Genomic DNA, 22,628 nt, shown 5'->3' with positions numbered 1-22,628 from the left:
GCACCACATTCACACTTTATAACTAACTTAGATTATTAGTATCAAAAGTGCTCCCCCTCCTTATTTTGGAGTAACAATAAAGGATACAGAGAAAGTAGTTGCTAGCAGGGACATATGTATCCGCAATGCCGCAAAGCTTGCTGAACGGAATTGCAGTATGCCGGTAGAATGCAGAGGGAATTACGGCTAAATTTCAGCTACATTTCTGTGTCCTCAAAACCCAGAACACCGTTGAAATTCAAAGCCCCATTGAGTTTAATGGGATTATGCCTGCAATTCAGCCAAATTTTAAGACAGGTCTTTAAATTTTGCAGAATTGTGAATAGGACAGCGGAATCCTTTTGAACTTAAAGAAGTATTCCGGTGGAATATAATTTATTTAAAATCAACTGCTGCCAGAAAATTGTACAGATTTGTAAACTACTTCTATTAAAAAATCTTAATCCTCCAGTACTTATCAGCTGCTTTTTACTACAGAGGAAATTCTTTTCTTTTTGAATTTATTTTCTGTCTGACCATAGTGCTCTCTGCTGACACCTCTGTGTCAGGAACTGAATAGGAAATATAAAGAATATGTGTAGCTCACTCAAGCATACAATCCCGAGGTTAACTGGATTAGTCTGGAACCCCAAAAAAGACCTAATAAAATACGAAAGGCATATATAATCAAAATTATATATCATTCCAGTCCTCAAAGGGTAGTGAAAAGAAATATAGCTAGAAAAGTAAAAATAAAGAAAAAAATTGTATATCCAATCAGAAAGTAATAATTGAAAACCTGAATCAAGGATGTGATGGAACAAATAAATCAACATCTATATACACCATATTTATTGGGGTATACCATGCACCAGCCTATAACACGCACCCTCATTTTACCAAGGATATTTGGGTGAAAGAAGTTTTTTACCCAAATATCTTTGGTAAAATGAGGGTGTGTGTGTGCATGTGTATACCCCGATACACTATTTCTGACCCCACAGAAGCCCCCAGGAAAGGCAGGGTGAGAGAGGCCGTCACTGCTGTCTTCTCTCCCCCTGCCTTTCCTGGGGTCTAGAGCCCTGCTGCCGCCGCTTCTCTCCCCCTGCTATCGGCGCCGCTGCCCCTTCTCTCCCCCTTGCTATCGGTGCTGCTGCCCCATTGCCGGTGCCGATAGCCAGGGGGAGAGTAGCGGTGCCGCAAATGGGGCAGCGGCGCCGATAGCCAGGGCGAGAGATGGGGCAGCGGCACCCATTGCCGGCACCGCTGCCCCATTGCCTCCCCCATCCCCGGTTGTATAAATACCTGTTGCCGGGGTCGGGTCCGCGCTGCTTCAGGCCTCCAGTGTGCGTCCCCTGTGTCGTGGCTATGTGCTGCGAGACGCAATGACGAGTGATGTCACTCGTCATTGCGCCGTGCCATGCAGCGCATAGCAACGACTCAGGGGACGCACACCGGAGGCCTGAAGCAGCGCAAGCCCGACCCCGGCAACAGGTAATTTTACAACCGGGGATGGGGGAGGCAACGGGGCAGCTGCCCCTTCTCTCCCCCTATCTGTCGGCGCCGCTGCCCCATTGCCGGCGCCGCTACTAGCCCAAAAAATGAGAGTTATACGCCGATAAATACGGTATATAAAACTCAACATTTGTGTGTGTGTGTGTATGTTCCAGCATCACGTCCAAACATGAAATTTGGCACACATGTTACTTATATGTCAACAACAAACATAGGATAGGTAATTTAACCCTTACTCACCCCCATTTGCCAGGGTCAGGGTTTTTCTTTAGTCCCATACAAGTCTATGGAAAATATATGTTACTGCATAACTTCCAAACTGCTGGAGATATGGTCACACTTGGTCATATGTTACTTATATGTCCACTTAAAATATAGGATAGTTAATTTAACCCTTAACTACCCCCATTTGTGAGGGTTGGGGTTTTTGTCTATAAAGTCCCATGAAAATCTAGGAGGACGGGATAGGAGGACGGGATAGGAGGACGGGATAGGAGGTCGGGATAGGAGGTCGGGATATGGGTTTGGGATATGACAACAATATATAAGGACGGGATATGAAGTCAAAAGCTTCCACGGTCGATTTTCCTCCACAACAAGGATTAGGAAGAAAAAGCCGGGCAACGCCGGGTACTCAACTAGTTTATTATAAATAAAATGAAACCGTTATCATCCGGCCAGGCTACTTGCACCGGATGTAAAAACTGATTACAAATTATAAATATAAAGATAAAAATATCATAGCGAACAACCACCTATAAAAATATAGTATCCACAAATAAATGTCCATAAATAAAATATGTGAAATAAAATGAGATTCCAATATAAAATGTCCTTGATAACCGTTCCGGGAGCGATATAGCTTTATCACTAATTGCCAAAGGTGGATAAGTACATTTAGATAGGATCCATTAGAAGAAGTTAATGGTACCTGTGAGCCGGGATATAGTAGCTTCACTTACTAGAAGTATATACGGCCGGCATCCTTTAGGATCATGATCTCCAAGATAGCAGCAGAGTCGGCACTGGCACGGAACAGCGTCCGGCCTCAGGGCACGGAATGTGCGTCCATCCCGATCGGTCCACATACGTATAAGCAAATGGTGGATACATATAATAGAAACGGCAATAGTAATCAGTCTTATCGCAGTCCCCGGCGTCCTGGTGTTAAGCGTAGCGGTGGATCGCGCGTGATCGTTTGTGGTCCACAAAATAAGGGGCTGCAGCGCTGTCAAGGCTATAATAAGGATAATATAATAGAAACTGGTGGTTGTAATGTTCAAAATAGGCTATATCATGGGCTGTATGCGTTTAAAGACCATGGGTCTCATTCCTCAGTAGCCAAATATGTATCACCATACTATCTCAAGATTCAAGTTTATATAGCTGTAATGTCTGATGTCACATTAGGGGAGGGGAAAAATGGGAAGGGGAAATCCAAATGGTAGTATATAAAACCTGGAAACATATTCCAAGTATAGTAATGCAATACAAATAAAGGATGAGTCTGGATATATCAAATGAAATAAAAAATAAGAGAAAGCACAGACACATAAAAATGATTATAATAATGCTGCTAGAATTATAAGATAATGTACAATCAGTATATACAAAAACAGTACTAAAATAAATAAAATATTCTATAAATAAGGCAGAGAGATAATATGGAAATATAAAACATTAATACATTAAGCATAACAAGAGTGGGGTCAATCCCAGGTTACGTCATCGCGTCGGAAAACGGCCTGTTGATGACGGTCCATGGGAGAGAACCCGACTCGAGTGTCCTAAAGAAATCCAAAAAGTTCCATCTCGGCATTGAGTCCCTTAGGAATTAATAAATCAAATTGGTAGATTTTCCTTGCTTCGGCTCGTGACATACGTGTGATATAATTGCTACCTCTCCAGCATCTTCTAATAGTATGTAATGCTGTAAAGAATAAATCTGACGGATAGTTATTGTGGAATTCACTAACGTGAAGGGATAAGGGATGTGTTTTAACACCTTTTTTAATGTTATATTTGTGCTCAGAAATATGTATCTTAAGTTGTTGTTTAGTGCGACCAATATACTGCTTGCCACACTTGCATTGGACTAAGTAAATCACACTTTTACTGTGACATGTTAAACACTTTTCATTTTAAATGTGAAGTCATTAGATGTGTAAGAAATCTCTATTGTTTTTTTGGGTAAATTCGTAGTTCTGCAACCCAAACAAGATCTGCATCTATGAAAACCTTTCGCTTGTAACTAACTAGATGGTAGGTTTGAAAAAGGAGGACACCTAACAGTGGGGGCTCCCTGTATGCCTGTATAGACAATAGGTGGATTAATAGGAAGATGTTGCCCTATTATTTTATCATTTCTCAAAAGATGCCAATTTTTCTTAATAAATTTAGCCACTTGTTTTAATTCTTTGTTAAACGGTATGATAAGTTTAGGATCTTGGTCTGGCGTTCTTGAGTCCTTAATGTTTGTAAAAAAAAAAAGAGGTCCTATCCAATTCTCATGTTTTATCAATATATTTATCCAGTACCTGTTTGGGATATCCCTTTTTCAAGAACTGCTTTGTCAAAGCATTAGCCTCTCTTTCAAATTGGGGCTCTAGGGTGCAATTTCTCTTAAGTCTACTTTACTGATTTAGGGGCACATTTAAGAGCCACCTGGGTAAATGGCAACTATTAAAACGAATAAAACTGTTCTTAGACACTGGTTTGTGATAAGTAATTACATATCAACTTTGGTGGATGCACAGATACTAAAAGGTCTAAAAACTCCAGGGATTCAGTGCTAATATGTGGTGTAAATTTTAGATTTAACAAGGTGCTGTTTAGTCCCTCAATAAAAGTATTTAAAGTATCCCTAGGTCCCTTCCATATAAATAAAATATCATCAATATAAAGTCACCAGAGCACGAGATTGGTGCCGATTCTGAGAGTGATTATCCTCGCAGGCTGCCATAAAAAAATTGGCATAACTAGGCGCGAGTCTGTTACCCATAGCGGTACCTGTAAGCTGCAAATAAAAATTGTCTTCAAAATAAAAATAATTATGAGTAAGGTTAAAATGGATAGAACTCAAAATAAAATCAATTTGTTCACATAAAATGTCTCCTTTGATGAAAAAGTGTTTCACCGCCTCTAGGCCAGCTTTATGTTGTATTATAGTGTAAAGGAAGCTGACGTCTAGAGAGGCTAATGCATATTTCGGTTCTCATGTGATACTTTCCAAACAATTTCCTGAATAATTTGTGTTGTGTCATTAAGATAAAAATTTGTGGCCTGTACAAAAGGTTGGAGAACTTGATCAATGAATTGTGACAAGTTGAAAGTTAATGATTGAATGCCAGACCAAATGTGACGCAATCTTTTGTGGATCTTGGGAAGACAGGAAGTCTCTCTTGTGTTCCCAAGATAAAATTGTGTTCCGTACTGGGGAGAATATCTGTTGAAAGTGCATCATCACAAAGTGTCGTAAGTGCTGTGCTGAAATCTTTGGTGGGATCAGACCTCAGTTTCATATACGTATTTAACATCAGACAATTGTCTCATACATTCCTGATTGTATTTTGAAGTGTCTAATATAACAATTCCGCTCCCTTTATCTGCAGGGCAGATCGTGATTCCATTATTTTTTTGTAATTCAGAAATAGCTAGTTTCTCTTTATGCGTAGCATTATTTGGTTTTAAGATAGGTTTAATCTTTCTGAGGCCTGCCTCCACTGATTTTTTTTTTCTTTTCTTTTTACAAGCCAGAATATCAGGACCAGCTTCTTGTTTAGGATAAAAGCTGGATTTTAAAGTGCATGTCGTGGGTTTGAATTTACTAGATTGTGTAACAGATGGAAAAAGTTTTCTGGGATTCAGTAAGAGTAATAGAACTTAAGTTAAAGATAATGTCCGTGTCCCTTAATTTATCTTAGCTAATTTCAATGGAGGTTTTGTCTCTTCCTGTATTTCGTTTGTATCATCGGTTTATCCACTTTTTTTGGGTGTATGATGCATCGTATGAATCACAGGAATTTGGTTTATCGCTGCTTGAACTGTGCGGCTTTTGGGGAAAGGATGTCACCTTTTGGAGGTTGTGATTGGTATGATGGATTGATAGGGTTCGAGGAGTAATGATGTGGATAGGGGGATCTGTGATAATGACGCTGTCTGTGATATGGTGTACGGGATGGATACCTGTGTGGGGATTGATGTTTTGGATAGTGTCTGGTGGAGGGTGAATGGTAATTTCCATGAGGTAATTGACTGGCATTCCTCCATGTATGATTCTTTTCTCTAAAAAAAAAATGTTGATCAATACGGATACCTGCTGGGGGGGGGGGGGGGGGGGGGGCGTGAATCTATTGTTCACAGGGACATTAAACTCTGGAATTTCTTGTATCTGTTCCAATTTAGTATGTGAAGTTTCAATAGCTTGTGTGGTTAATCTGTTTTTCTCCAACTGCCATGATAGCTTTTTGGACTTCTTCTGAGTAATCTCTTTTTCTAAGGTGTCTAATCTTTTCATCATGAGCTCTCTCTATTGAACTCCTCATTTAAGGAGCTCAAGAGATCTTTCATTTTTGATATTTCATTATCTATATCTGAGACCAATTCCTTTCTCCTCTCAATCACCAAATTTACTTTACTCACTGATTGTTCTCTAAGTAAAGTCTCCCATTTTTGATTAAATTGTCTGGTGCTTAAATAATTTGCAGCTATTTTATGTACTGTAAGACCTTATGGTGTAATTCCTAAATTTAAATATTGCTGTAAACTCTTAACTTCCCATTGCTGTCTTAGTCTTTTACAGAGAATATCCTCCAATCGTCTAAATGTATGTTCTATTGTAATATTATCCTTAGAATTGCTAGAAGATTGTAAGGAGTCAAGGAACTGGCCATTTTCCTGAAAAATATGTTAGACGTCTTTGTCTTAAAAAATACTTTCTTAAGCAACCAACTGTTCCATCTGTTACACAATCTAGTAAATTCAAACACACGACATGCACTTTAAAATTCAGCTTTTATCCTAAACAAGAGGCTGGTCCTAATATTCTGGCTTGTAAAAAATCGGTGGAGGCAGACCTCAGAAAGAGTAAACCTATTTTAAAACCAAATAATATTACGCATAAAGAGAAACTAGCTATTTCTGAATTACAAAAAAATAAAGGAATCACGATCCGCCCTGCAGATAAAGGGGGTGGAATAATTACCGTATTTTTCGCCGTATAAGACGCACTTTTTCTTCCCAAAAACTGGGGGGGAAAAGTCAGTGCGTCTTATACGGTGAATACACCCCTATCGCGGCGGTCCCTGCGGCCATCAATGGCCGGGACCCGCGGCTAATACAGGACATCACCGATCGCGGTGATGCCCTGTATTAACCCTTCAGATGCGGCGATCAAAGCTGACCGCCACGTCTGAAGGGAAAGTGACACTAACCAGGCTGTTCAGTCGGGCTGTTCGGGACCGCCGCTATTTCACCGCGGCGGTCCCGAACAGCCCGAATGAATAGCCGGGTTAGTGCTTACAGGACACCGGGAGGGACCTTACCTGTCTCCTCCGTGTCTTCTCCTTTCAGGGATCCCCTGTATGGCCGGCGCTCTCCTTCCTCGTCATCACGTCGTCGCGAGGTGTGTCGGCGTGCGTAACGACGTGATGACTGCGACGAAGAGCGAGGATACCCGGCCGGCAGCAGAGACGTTCCGGAGCAACGGGAACACAATTTTATCTTGGGAACACAAGAGAGACTTCCTGTCTTCTACTGTCTTCCCAAGATCCACAAAGATTGCGTAAATCATTAACTTCCAACTTGTCGCAATTCATTGATCGATTTCTCCAACCTTTTGTACAGGCCACTAATTTTTATCTTAATGACACAACAAAAATTATTCAGATTTTGGAAAGTATCACATGAGAACCTGAATATGTATTATTAGCCTCTCTAGAAGTCAGCTCCCTTTACACTATAATACAACATGAAGCTGGGCTAGAGGCGGTGACACTTTTTAACCAAAGGAGACATTTTATCTGAACAAATTGATTTTATTTTGAATTCTCACCATTTTATCCTTACTAATTATTTTTATTTTGAGGACAATTTTTATTTGCAGCTTACAGGTACCGCCATGGGCACTAGATTCACCTAGTTATGCCAATCTTTTTATGGCAGCCTGGGAGGATGTTCACATCACTCCCAGGATCGGTGCGGATCTCGTTCTCTGGCGACATTATATTGATAATATTTTATTCATATTCATACTTTAGAGAATTTTATTCATTGACTAAACAGCACCTTGTTAAAGGGGTACTCCGGTGGTAAATTTTTTTGACTATATGGCATCTTCTTGGTAAGTTTAGTTTTTTTGCAATATACATGTGTTATATGTTTTGGCCGCATGTATGTGTTTTTCTTACCTGTTTGTTGGGCAGGAAGTTCTGTAGTTCAGAGGGTTTTCTTTTACTGTTGTCCACAGTTCTGAGTCTGTTGTGGACAAGATGTCACAGCTTTTTTTTTTTCTGTCTGCATGAGAGGAATAAGCCACGCCCCCTCATCTCATCCAGCTGAGTACACAGCTCCTCACCTCCCCCTCCCCCCTGCTCTGTATTCTAAGGACACAGGTCTGCACAGGAGAAGGAACACAGAGAAGACAAGTGTTATCTGAAGGGGAGGATGAGAAGGTGCACGGGCTGGGGATGTATGGACTGCAGGGGAATAAATCTCATACTGGAATGATCTCTATGGGGGAGGTTTATCAAAACCTGTGCAGAGGAAAACTTGCCCAGTTGCCCATAGCAACCAATCAGATCACTTCTTTCATTTTTCACAGGCCTTAATAAAAATGAAAGCAGCAAGCTGATTGGTTGCTATGGGCAACTGGGCAAGTTTTCCTCTGCACAGGTTTTGATAAATCTCCCCCTATATGTGAAGGGGGAGTGGGGGACTCCTGAATGACACATGCTGGGAGTTGTAGTCCCTGTTGTGTGTGTGTGTGTATGCTAGTGTTTACAAACCAGTGTGCCTCCAGCTGTTGCAAAATCACAACTCCCAGCATGCCCTGACAGACTTTGGGAATGCTGGGAGTTGTAGATTTGCAACAGCTGGAGGCACACTGGCTGGGAAACACTGTTCTAGCCTATTCAGCATACACATCATGTTACACCAGTGTTTCCCAATCAGTGTGCCTCCAGCTGTTGCAAAACTACAACTCCTAGTATGCCCAAAGGCTGTCAGAGCATGCTGGGAGTTGTAGTTTTGCAACACCTGGAGGCACCCTGGTTGGGAAACACTGGTGTATGCCCTATATAGGTGTGGTGAACTACAACCCCCAGGAGACTACAGAGGCAGCATGCTGGTGTTATACCACAGACTGAAGACTCCTGAATGACACATGCTGGGAGTTGTAGTCCCTTTTGTGTGTGTGTGTATGACAGTGTATCTCAACCAAGGCTGATTATATTAGTGTGCTGTGTATAAGGGGGCTGACCCAGGAAAATAGTAGGGTGGGTAAAGGACGGAACAAACAAACCAAAAAAAAAAAGGAGCCGCCCCAAACCAGCAAGGCATGTGGCATGCTGGGATTTTTAGTTTTCAGCACAGCAAGAAACAGGAAATAGAAGCAAAGATAGGAAAACAAAGTGGGGGATAAAAAGACAACAAAGAACCGAAATAGTGTAGGCTAAACAACAAGAATAGAAATGAAACAAAACAAATAGGGTAAAACGTCAAAAACGGAAAAACACGTTGACCACCGGAGTACCCCTTTAAATCTAAAATTTACACCACATGTTAGAACTGAATCCCTGTAGTTTTTAGACCTTTTAGTATCTGTGCATCTACCAAAGTTGATATGTAATTACTTATCACAAACCGGTGTCTAAAAACAGCTTTATTCGTTTTCATAGTTGCCATTTACCCAGGTGGCTCTTGAATGTGCCCCTAAGTCAGTACGGTAGACTTAAGAGAAATTGAACCCTAGAGCCCCAATTTGAAAGAGAGGCTCATTCTTTGACAGAACAGTTCTTGGAAAACAAGATATCCCAAACAGGTACTGGATAAATCTAGTGATAGATTTTTTTTTACAGACATTAAGGACTCATTAATGCCAGACCAAGAATCCTAAACTTATCATACCGGTTAACAAAGAATTCAAACAAGTTGAGAGAATTATTAAGAAAAATTGGGATCTTTTGAGAAATGATAAAATAATAGGGCAACATCTTCCTATTAATCCACCTATTGTCTATACAGGCATACAGGGAGCCCCCACTGTTAGGTGTCCTCCTTTTTCAAACCTACCATCTAGTTAGTTACAAGCGAAAGGTTTTCATAGATGTGGATCTTGTTTGGGTTGTAGAACTACGAATTTCCCCCCAAAAAACAATAGAGATTTCTACCACATCTAATGACTTCACATTTAAAATGAAAGCGTGTTTAACATGTCACAGTAAAGGTGTGATTTACTTAGTCCAATGCAAGTGTGGCAAGCAGTATATTGGTCGCACTAAACGACAACTTAAGATGTGTATTTCTGAGCACATCTATAATGTAAAAAAAGGTGTTAAAACACATCCCTTATCCCTTGATGTTAGTGAATTCCACAATAACTATCCGTCAGATTTATTCTTTACAGCCTTACATATTGTTATGAGAGGTAGCAATTATATCACACGTATGTCACGAGCCGAAGCAAGGAAAATCTACCAATTTGATTCATTAATTCCTAAGGGACTCAATGCCAAGATGGAACTTTTTGGATTTCTTTAGGACACTCGCGTCGGGTTCTCTCCCATGGACAGTCATCAGCAGGCCGTTTACCGACGCGATGACGTAACCTGGGATTGACCCCACTCTTGTTATACTTCGATTTTTGCATAATGTATTAATGTTTTATATTTCCATATTTTCTCTCTGCCTTATTTATAGAATATTTAATTTATTTTAGTACTGTTTTTGTATATATTGATTGTACATTATCTTATAATTCTAGAATCATTATTATTATCATTTTTATGTCTTTCATATTCTTATTTTTATTTGATATATCCAGACTCATCCTTTATTTGTATTGCATTACTATACTTGGAATATTTTTCCAGGATTTATATACTACCATTTGGATTTTCCCTTCCCATTTCCCCCCCTCCCCTAATGAGACATCAGACATTACATCTATATAAACCTGTATCTTTAGATGGTATGGTGATACATATTTGGCTACTGAAGAATGAGACCCGTGATCTTGAAACGCGTATAGCCTATGATATAGCCTATTTTGAACATTACAACCACCAGTTTCAAATATATTAGCCTTATTATAGCCTTGACAGCGCTGCAGCCCCTTATTTTGTGGACCAGATACAATAATGCGCGATCCACCACTACACTTAACACGAGGACACTGAGGACTGTGATAAGACTGATTACTATTGTCGTTTCTATTATATTTATCCACCTTTTGCTTATACCTATGTGGACCAATCAAGCCGGATGCACATCCGTGCCAGCCTGTGTTTCCGCCGGGCCGGCCGGCCGTATATACTTCTAGTAAGTGAAGCTACTATATCCCGGCTCACAGGAAATATTAACTGCTTCTAATGAATCCTATTTACATGCACTTATCCATCTTTGGCAATTAGTGATAAAGCTATATCGCTCCCTGAACTGTTATCAAGGACATTTTATATTGGAATTATTGGACTCTCATTTTAGTTTGCATATTTTATATATGGACATTAATTTGTGGATACTATATTTATTTTTTTAATAGAAGTAATTTATAAATCCGTATAACTTTCTGGCACCGGTTGATTTAAAATAAATTGTTTTCCACCAGAGTACCCATTTAATGTGTAGTAAATTACAGCAGAATTTGTCGGATTTCTGTAGGGAAATTATGCTGTGTGAAAATATAGCCTAAGGCTGTGAGGAACCTGTACCTTTGATGGGCGTTGAAGTCCTGAAATTTTGCAGCCTCAAAAAGGTACACTTTGATGTGTGTCAGTAACACATTTGATGACTGGTGGCTGGTAGTAAGCCACTTTTATAGATAGAGAATATTATTGTATAGTTATTTTGTATTTTGTGCCTGACTTTGAAGGCTGTATTCTTTGTTTCCCAAAAAAAATAAAAATTGGGAGAACCCCTGTTAAAATTTTACTGTTTGTCCCTGTCTCTGACCGTTATATATAACCCATTTTGCAGTAATGTTCCTGCCCACCTGACTTAGTGAAAAGTATATAAAATCAACCAAATAGTAAAATCCCTATAATCTTGGGAACCGGAGGATATATCAAAAAGTAAGAACACTGAGGGACATATTCCAAACTTTTGCTTAAAAAATTCAGCATTTTGTGCCAAAATTTTGGCCTTCAAATTTTTTTTCCAGCAGATAGTGTTTCACATGAGAATGATGCCAAGTTTACACAAGTCAAGGCAGATTTTCAAATGTGGACGTGGTTATATAAATTTCATGTCCATTTTACATGAAAAATTTCACATTTGCTCTTTAAAAGTGTGCAAATCACAAAGATGTTTTTGGGGTGGGGTGGTGGGGGGCTGGGAGTGTTATTCGATGATTGAAATATAAATATAAATCTTTTGGCAAATGATAATACATTTTTTTCCCATGGTCACTGCACCTGCACTTAGAATTTTGAACCAAACTCGTCAATTTTGATACAAAAAATGAAATAAAAAAAAGAGTGGCACGAAAATAAACTCTTGCATATTTTCAAAGCAGTAGAAGGGACCTTTGAAAATGTTAGGAGAAAAAAATTATTATTTATATCGGTGTAACAGAAATTAATTAGTTTTTGAATATTTAGTTCTGAGATATTCAAAAACTACTGTCATTTTTCTTACACCGATATTAATCACGTTTTTTTTCCCCTCACAATTTCAATGGTCCCTTGTGCTGCTTTGAAAATATATTTCTTTTGCATCAAAATTGCCAAATTTGGTGCCTATTTTCTTGCTGCCAAAATGGTAGAGTTTGGCACCAAAATTGGCAAAAATTACAGATTTGGCTGCCAAACTGTAAATCCTGGAAAATTCTGTCAGAAGCACTTCACGTAATATTCAATGAATGCTAGTGCCCATACTAGCGATAACTAATAAATAAAACATGTCCAGGGTTTAAATGCCAGTGTAGGTGCAGTGACCTTGGAAATAAAAAAGAAAATATAACCTTTGCCAATAATTATTTTTATTTCAATAACTGATTTAAATAACACTAAAAGAAAAAACAAAAAAACTACAACCATTTCTGTGATTTCTTCATTTGCATAGAGCTGGGGTGAAATTTTTTATGTAAAATGGACTCTCCCCTCTTTGAAAATATCATGTAAAACGGGAAATTTACATAACCACGCCCACTCACTAGCGTGACTAGTGTAAACCTTGGATCATTCTCATGTCAAACACTAAGATCTGCCGGAAAATTTTTAATTTGAAGAGTTTTGAATATGGCACCCCAGTGTTTCCCAAGCTGTGTTCCTCCATCTGTTGCAAAACTACAGCCCCCAGCATGCCGGACAGCCTCCGGCTGTCCGGGCATGCTTGGGGTTGTAGTTTTGCAACAGCTGGAGGCACACAGTTTGAGAAAAACTGATATAAGATTATATAAATTTTATTGGACTGTTTTTTTGTTCAAATGAATAGGTGACCCACCTTCCGACTCTACACATAGGATACATGTGACTAAATTTGTATGATTAAAATCTAGTTATCTTCTAATTACCTTCTTGGAGAAGACGGCACACAATTCCTATCTATGGGTATAACAGAAGGCAGCTTGCTTAGTGCATACATAAAAGGTATTTAGAGTACCTTGTTGAGATAGAGCCCCATAAATCTTGCACTAATGGTTAGCGATGGGGGGGTGTAATCGGACGCATAAGAATTAATTGAGGAACAGCTTTCGTCAACTTAATAACGTTCCGCTCTGTTAGGCTTTATTTGTGTGAATAATTGGATAATGCTTCATGGTTTATTTATCTTCCATTCCCACTGGTGCATTCAGATATTTTATGCCATTTCTATAAATAATAGCAATTTTTTATGCCTTTCTACGCCAAGATTTATGTGCTGCGTTCGAAAATAAATTTGTGTGGTTGTTTGGTCTGAATATTGCTACCCAAGGTCTCTATCCCCTCCCCCCCACCACCACCTTTATGGGTTGTGAGAACTATGGGTTATAAACGCTGTGTTCTTTTTTGCAGGAAGGTGACCAGCTGTCAAATAACGGAGTCGCAGCCTTTGCATTAAAGGCCAAAGTTGTTTATCCAATAAATCAAAAGTTTAGGGTAAGAATTCCAGGAGACACACGGGACCTTTTGTCTATGGGATTGCATATTTCCTACTACATTTATTTATTTTTAAAAGGTTTCCTATTCTAGATACATAGAGAGTGCACATTATTTCAGTGAACAATATATTTCAGATTTGCTATGCGCTTTAATATTCAAAGCTATTCACGTCTACCCATTTCGGAGAAAAAGATTGCAGGGATCATATATTTAGCATTTAAATTGAGAAAAGAAGAAAAAAAGGAAAATCTGATATAATAATCTAACATGTTATAGGTGCGATAGACACATCTCAGCTCTGTTAGATCCTTAAAGGGGTACTCTGCCCCTAGACATCTTATCCCCTATCCAAAGCCCCCTCCATTCATGTCTATGGGAGGGGGCGTGACGGCCGCCACGCCCCTTCCCATAGACATGAATGGAGGGGGTGTTACGTGACATCACGTCTCCCTCCGCGGGAACCCAGCATCCTAAACATACTGTTAATAATAATATCTAGGGGCAGAGTTCCTCTTTAAAGGAACAATCCATGCTAAATGTAAATAGAGTGTTACAGTTGGAACAGGGCCCAAAGGGCTGGAGGCACCCTGGTTGGGGAACACTGGCTATGTACAGTAATTCCTAACATTTTTGTAAATCGCTTCATTTATCAAAAATGACTCCTTACCCTAGTAAAACAGATCCAAAATCTTGGACACTTGGCTTCTCGCTTCCCTTCAATCTGCTGCCCACTGCCTATTGTTAGGTTTAAAATGTCTGTAGTAACTGCCTCAGCAAGACAAAGTACAGGGATGGATAGATTGTGCTATGTGCTGGAGAGAGGGAGGGAGAGCTCATGTACATGCATCTGTGAGTGTCCGGAGGATCTGCACGCTCCATGCAATAAATGTACAATAAATCAAATCTTCCCTCTCATCTCAGCACCAGCAGTGCTTACCATAACCCTTATATGCTTTATGTGATTCAGGCAGCATAAAACACTGACAGGCTTGTTCTGTACAAGGATATATGATTCACAGGCATAAACCCTATCAAGACGGGGAATGAAAATCCCTGGGATGGTCCCTGACAGGGGCTGACCCACCCCTCAAAACCCTGTTCCTGGGGTCCAGGTTTTCAAAGGAGTAGTGCAGCAAAAAATAACGTATCTTCTATCCAAAGGATAGGGAATAAGTTATAGATTGTGGGGTGGCAGAGCACTGGGACCCTCTGTGATCTCCTGAACGAGGCCCTGGCAGTCTTCCGAAAGTGGCCGTTCATAATTCAAAAAGTTAAATGATAGATTATGTGTAAGGCTAAAAACCAACTTTGGAAATGTATAATAATAATCATTTATTCCACTATCTTTGTGGATCCAGCCTCTTGCTGATGGAGCATCCAACCCTTCCCTTCATGAGAACTATAAGCGGACACGGTTACCCAACCAGATCTTTGAAGATTTTGCAGAGAGCAGTATGGAATCCATGAGTCAGGGAGAAAAGGAAGATGGCAGCTCTTCTACGACAATACATTCGAATACCAGTCTGGATAGATTCTACGAGAGAATGTTTCCTCGAGTCAACAGTTTCCCAGAAGTCCTACAATGTAATGGGTAAAGATCCACCTGCATTTTAGCTTGATGCACTAAATTTACGTTTAAAGAGTACCTCTCATCAAAAAATGTTTTTATATTTTATAGTTTATAATATATAGAACACTTTTCTAATAGGGTTCTATTTAAGAAAATGTATTCTTCTATTTGTTTTTGGTGTTTAAACTTTTGGCCACTAGGGGTCTCCATGGGAGTCCCTTTTTTGTGAATTTCTGATACTGATACTCAGCACAGCTCCCGCCTGTCAATCAGACATCCCTGCCAGGCACGCTCCTGACTCTGCCTTCCAGCAGCGTCTCAGGCTCCTCCCGCTGACAAGGAGAGCTGGCGCTTGCTGGCCCAGAGTCAGTTGAGAGCACCTCTTCAAGAGAGAAGATATTTTCATTCTATTTGACTATGGGTCTGGCATACAGGAAGGGCGGAAGCGGCCCGGCAAGGCTTCAGATGACGTCGCGCCTGCCGGGCCCCACCCACTTCCTCCCTTCTCAGATGCTCCTATCTGAGCTACCGAAGATGAACATAAAAAGGTATTTTTATGTGGTTTATAATTAAAATAATTGGTAGCATAGGTAGAGTTAGAGACAGGGACAGATGGGGAGGGGATTGGGGAAAGTTTAGTTGATAATAGATACTCTTTAACTGTAAAACTGTACAGTCTATGGAGCAATTGCAGAAGAGGTACTCCGCCCCTAGACATCTTATCCTCTAACCAGTGGCGCCCGGTGTTCGTTTAGAGCGTAGGGTCCAGCGCTGGAGGCTCGTGACGTCACAGCGACGCCCTGCTTGTGATGTCACAACCACGCCCCCTAAATGCAAGTCTATGGGAGGGGGCGTGACTGCCGTCACGCCCCCTCCCATAGCCTTGCTTTAAGGGGTGTGGCCGTGATGTCACGAGCAGAGCGTGGCTGTGTCGTCACGAGCCTCTGCCCCGCATCGTCAGTCATCTGACACGCAGCGAAGTTCGCTCCCTGCGACAGATGTCTGGGGTGCCCAGCCGAGATCGCAGGAACCCCAGTGGCAGGACCCCTGCGATCAGACATCTTATTCCATATCCTTTGGATAGGGGATAAGATGTCAAGGAGCAGACTACTTTTAACATTATTTTATTGACAGCAAGAAATACCCTAGAACTTTCATACAGTATGTCCAGGTAGAGACAGATAAAATAGAGGTGTTCTAAGGGGATTCCAAAAAGATGGATGGTGATCGGGTGCCCAGAACATGCTGAGGTTTTATGTATTAAAATGTCTTTTGACCTTATTTCGGAAGATTCATTATTCATTCAGATGGGAAGACAAATTGCACATAATAAATGAATAAATTACTTCATTAAGTGCTGGTTAGGGATGACGGATGCTGCACAGACCTTATCCTGCTTGCAATTGTTTAAGTGTCTGGTGGTTTCATGTCAGGCACTTTTTTTTATATTTTAACAAAGGTAAATGGAAAAACTGTGCCACGCAAAACATTGATTTCCCTTGCTTGTGCCAAGGAAGCGGATACAGTATTTGTCCACTGTCATTACATGGATTGTGATTTCTTAACAAACTGTAGTATTAGACAATGGGAGCCAGAGGTATTACATAACAGTCTTTGAAATGTTACTTTATTTAATTTTGGTCCTTATGCAACTTGCCTTTCAACTGTGTAATTAAAGGAGTAGTCCAGTGATGAACAACATATCCCCTATACTAAGTACCGCTGGGGCCCCCCGCGATCTCCTGTACGGGGCCCCGACACGCCCCCTCAATACAACTCTATGGCAGAGCCGGAGCGCTGCCTTCGGCAATCTCTGAGGGGGCGTGTCGGCCACCGCTTCGTGCGGTGGTCGACACCCGCTATCTGGTCGGAGAGCCGGGGCCCCGTACAGAGAGATCGCAGTCGGACCCACCGCAATCTCAAACTTATCCCCTATCCTTAGGATAGGGGATACGTTTTTCAGCACTGGACTACCCCTTTAAAGGGGTTATCCACCATAAGGTGATTTTAGTATGTACCTGCCAGACAGTGATAAATGGCTATGTTGTGAGATTACCATAACACTGTGGCTAGCTTTTTGTGAACTAGTATTTCCTGTTTGACTTTTCTCTTTTTGACTACAACTCCCACAATTCCATTTTCCTCCCTCCCACACATCAGCCACCCCACCCATTGAAACATAAATGAGCTGCAAACCTGTGGTTTTTCAATCAGGGTGCCTATAGCTGTTGCATTAGTTGCAGATTGATCCCTCCACCCATTGAAGCAGACAGGCTCCCTGTCATCAGCTGACTAGTGAGTCAGATACCGTCCGCATTGCAAGCTGGGAAAAATCTGAGACAGCAGTAATTTTGTATGCTGTTAAAAATAAATAGTGGGGGGAAAATCACAGAAGAATTGTGAGAAAACCGTCACACACAGGTACAGACACTATATTATGAACTACCCTAACTTCACAGCCCCTGTAGCATAGTCAATTAAAAAAATTCCTGGAATACCCTTTAATAAATAAATAAAGCTAATAAAAGGTTGCTACAATAATTGTAACTTAACTCTGCCTAGATATTTCATTTTTTTAAATCAACTGGTGCTAGAAAGTTAAACAGATTTGTAAATTAGTTCTAAATGAATTAAAAAATCTTAATCCTTCCAGTACTTATCAGCTGCTGTATGTTCCACATGAAATTCTTTTCTTTTTGAATTTCTTTCTGTCCGACCACAGTGCTCTCTGCTGTCACCTCTGTCCATGTCAGTAACTGTTCGGAGTAAAAGCAAATCCCCATAGCAAACCTCTCCTGATCTGGACAGTGAGCACTGTGGTCAGACAGAAAAGAAATTCAAAAAGAAAAAGAACTTCCTGTGGAACATACAGCTGCTGATAAGAACGGGAAGGATTAAGATTTTTTTTAATTCATTTAGAAGTAATTTACAAATCTGTTTTAAAGCGTACCCGTCAGACCCCCCCAAAAAATGTATTTTTTAAATATATCACTCAGTACCTAATCCTGACCATGTACATCTATTTTTATGTGTCTAGCACCTTTATTAATTTTTTTGTTACACTTTTAATTTTGCTCACTATTCTGAATTCCTCTCAAAGGGAGGGGGCGTGGCCTCACTGTGTAGGTCTCCGCCCCCTCCCTATGCTGTCTGCTCACATCTCCTCTAGCATTAGCAAAACTACAACTCCCAGCTTGTCGTCACTGACATTAGGGGGACACAAGCTGATAGTGGGAGGATTTTTCCTCCAGCTGTGAGCCCTGCACTCACAGCTGTCAATCAAGGAAGTGTGTCCATAGGACCATGACATAGGGGATGATGCATGGACACAGCAGGACTAGTATGTGTCCAAGCAGGCGGGGGGGCAGTTGTTTGACTGGCTCTTTCAGTAAAAAACCTATTGATTTTGCATGCTTTACAACATATCAAAAGTTTTTGTATCTGACAGTGCCCATTTAACTTTCTGGCACTAGTTGATTTAAAAAAAAATATAAAAAAATTCCACTGGAGTCCTAAACCTAGAAAGAATGAAACATAAGAAAAAACTTGAACATAGGGTGTTCTGTATGCTCTTTGAAGCAACTTTATAAAAAAATTTGAGAAAAACAGAGAACACAGATTTTAAAGGGGTTGTCCAGTCTTATAAAATTGATGGCCTAACTTTAGAATAAACCATCAATAATATATCGGTACGGGAACAGACTGCTGGAGCTCCCGATGATCAGTCATTTGTCAATTCTTCAATGTTTGCAGCCTTTTCAATGTTTGCCAACGCTTGAATATGCATTGCCACACTTTTATTAGCAAGAATACAAGGCACTGCAACTTTGTCCTTTTCAAGTGACTAGAGCATGCTCCTATACCTTGCACTATGATTAAGAGTCTTAGAACTCTAACTGTGTCCATCTGAGTGTACCTGAGTTGCTCTTACAATTTCTATTAATTTGCTACACATTTTTAATAGATCTCCAATAAAAGTTGGAGAAAGTTTTATTTTTTTTCCCCCCACAAAATGCTGGCCTTTTGACCATTTTCTACTTTTACTGAAAGTATGGTGATATGAGCGCTGGTAAACATTGAAGAGACTGCAGCACTTGGGGGATTAGCGGGAGTCTGGTCCCCCACCAATCTAATATTAATGGCATATTTTGAGAATAGATCATCTGTTTTTTAAACACTGGATAACCCCTTTAAAACCATTGTTCTCTATTACCTTTTAACAAAGTTGTTTCAAGGGGTATACAGAAAACCCTGTGGATGGGCCATCAATTTCAGTCTGAATAACACCTTTTAAAGGGGTACTCCAGGGAACTAAACCCATAGCCCATCCTATCCCTCTCACCAACCTATGTATTGGTGTAAATATCATTCATTAGCTATATAGAGCAGTTTCTCTCTTTCAGCTGTCGCTTACATGCAGAAAGTGCAAGAAAGACATATTCTCATTTCCTCCTTGTCTTTGTGCAAACCCCTCAATGAGACTAGCTCCTGGGAGACAAACACTACGTGATTTCTGTCTTGGGCTCTGGCTTTACAGCTACACCTCCCTGTGTAAGGATCATGCCAGGAGAGGTCTCCTAAGCACATAAGGCACAATGTCAGAGTGAAAGGGGCCTTATGCTGCTCTTTTCCTGCTGTAGATCTAATCACTGACTGCTGCCATTCAGAGAATATCATGATTTATTGCTGGTGGGGGGGGAGAAGGATAGTTTGAAAGAAAAGACGAGTACACTGTGTTTACAACAACACAGCATGCACACAGATAGCAAAAGCAGTTGGCTGGCAGCCATTACACAGAGCTGCACTGACTGCTGGGAGTTGTAGTCTGGGCTACAAGCAAGAAAAAAGAATATTCAGGAGACAACAGGGGCCACTGGAGCTGCCAAAATCACTTGGATAACTACAGGGGACACAGAACAGGTATTTGGGGGCTTTGGGGCATTTTTTATTTTTATTTTTTACTTCCCCAGAGCACCTCAATTTCCTCTTGACCCCTTCTATTGGTTGAGATCATGGGATTGGTTCTTCTTTAAAAGTGAATATTAGGGCCCAATTACATAGCCCGAGCCGCGCTGTAAGCAAGCGCCAATCTACACAGCTCAATCACCAGGCCGGGAGGTCTGCACTAAAGATCGCTTCATTGCTCTTCGGCCCTTTGCGATCAGTTGTTGCCCACATATCCCCAGTGAGATGTGCAGCCAATGCTTTTTTTCGACAGGACAAAAGAAAGAGATCAGCCGACAGATGCTTCTGCCAATTGCCTATTAGTCAGAGGCAGATCTTATCTAAGACTCGTAATGAGTAAAACAGTGGAGTGGAAGTGACTTCTCTACTGGGACATATATTATATTGGTTATATATTTCTTACACTTTTCATTGCAGTATGAGATAGGATAGCTCCAGAGGAGAGGAAGAAAAGAATTGAGAGTGCTGGGATTATATTTGTACATGATACTTATTTATAAGTATTCTGGTAAAGAATTCATAATAATTTTTTAATCATATCAAGCTTTTGAGATCCTGCAACAGCAAATCGTCCCCATTCCATCACAATACCACTACAATGTTTAGTATGACATTGTACAAAAAATATATATTTGTACCAGTAGATTGAAAAGATAAAGATTAGGAATCCTCAGTAATAGATACTTTTTTAGATGACCTTCTTTCAGCTTACCATTAAAGGTATGATATAATCACACTGGAATGTGTTACCCAAAGTAGGCTGAACAATGCTGTAAGGTTCGTACAGCATTGCTTGAAGCGAAGAAGCTTGCCGTTTTTGCTGAGATGTTCTTTGACTCATTCTTGGATGAGTTGTTGATGATGATTTTTTTTTTTTAGATCATTCTGGCATACCAGCCACTCCTGGAAAGACTCTGACTCTTCTCCTAGTCTTCCCTATTAGCAAATATTAGCCTCCACTGATCAGTACAATAAAGAGGCCATCACATCCCCTTCATCAATTGCACAATTAGTCATTCATCTATATAGGTGACTGCACCTGCTAATCAAGTTCAATCCCATTCAACTTAATGTGATGACCCACAGAACCAGGCGCAGCTATGCATATGGAAAACCTGCTTTGTATATGTAATCTATGAATGGTCCTTTTATTGTCCTGAATGTCAGGGATCTCCAATGTTGGGCCCCCTACCAATCCTGACCACAAAGGTTTCTTGTCTCTTGAGAAGAGTTGCAGGACGCATGATTGATTGCCACATTCATTCCTTATGGGATTCTGCTCTCTTCCATTTGATTGAGAGACAAGGAACCCTATTTTCTGGATCTGTGGGGCTCCCTGTGGTCGGACCCCACCTCAGATCAGATGCATATCATCTATTCTGTGGAGAGATGTTAAGTTACGGTCTTTTTACTTTTGATAACCTCCTATACCCACTCTCCTTGACTTTTTTGCATCCTTTATCTGTCCTTTTTTTTCTTTTATAGTCTATACCAGTGTTCTTCAACCTGCGGACCTCCAGATGTTGCAAAACTACAAGTCCCAGCATGCCTGGACAGCCAACATCTGGAGGTCCGCTGGTTGGAGACCACTGGTCTATACTGTGTGCAACCATGTGATAATTTGCAAGCCTCATTAGCAAATGGAAGGGTGAACCCTCGGGCATGGTCCCCTAGAGCAGGAGTACTCAACTATTTTTGAGGGTCCGCTTATTCAGGTATGCCATGCGGTAAAGGTCCGAGCTGAATACCAAGGCCTGGTTTGCACCTAGCAGCCTCAGTACCATGAAAGAAAGAGAAAACGAGTGACTTAAAGGGGTTCTCCGGTGCTTAGACATCTTATCCCCTATCCAAAAGATAGGGGATAAGATGCCTGATCGCGGGAGTCCCGCCAATGGCGACCCCCGTGATCTTGCACGCGGCACCCCGTTTGTAATCAGTCCCCAGAACGTGGTTGCTCCCGGTCTGATTACTGTCGATCACAGTCTATGGGAGGCTTGCATTGAGGGGCGGAGCATGACGTCACACGGGGGCGGAGGCGTGACGTCACACGCTGTCGGCCCTGTGGTCACCGGTAATCAGACCCGGAGCAAACACACTCCGGGGACTGATTACAAACTGGGTGCCGCGTGCAAGATCACGGGGGTCCCCAGCAGCGGGACTCCCGCGATCAGGCATCTTATCCCCTATCTTTTGGATAGGGGATAAGATGTCTAAGCACTGGAGTACCCCTTTAAAGTGCAACTGTCATGAACTTGGGGCTATAAAACCTACACACAGCCTTTTTTACTGTGTGCAGATTG

The 22,628-nt window shown here is 40.9% G+C and overlaps 1 protein-coding gene across 3 annotated transcripts in view; it reads left to right on the top strand.

Annotated features, from left to right (window-relative positions):
* Window positions 1–22,628, top strand: part of EVC (EvC ciliary complex subunit 1) — a 144,008-nt gene that overhangs the window by 38,580 nt on the left and 82,800 nt on the right. For 2 of the 3 annotated variants that reach the window (XM_056555129.1, XM_056555128.1), the window contains exons 3-4: window positions 13,707–13,790; window positions 15,152–15,384. In XM_056555129.1, the coding sequence (XP_056411104.1) occupies window positions 13,707–13,790; window positions 15,152–15,384 (317 nt within the window). Of the gene's footprint in view, window positions 1–11,383; window positions 11,468–13,706; window positions 13,791–15,151; window positions 15,385–22,628 lie in introns of those variants that run through there. The other variant, XM_056555130.1, reaches the window with a different exon arrangement.

This window comes from Hyla sarda, chromosome 1 (assembly GCF_029499605.1).
Source record: "Hyla sarda isolate aHylSar1 chromosome 1, aHylSar1.hap1, whole genome shotgun sequence".
Taxonomy (NCBI): domain Eukaryota; kingdom Metazoa; phylum Chordata; class Amphibia; order Anura; family Hylidae; genus Hyla; species Hyla sarda.
Note: the sequence above shows the minus strand (reverse complement) of the source record. Positions and strands in the feature narration are given on the sequence as shown.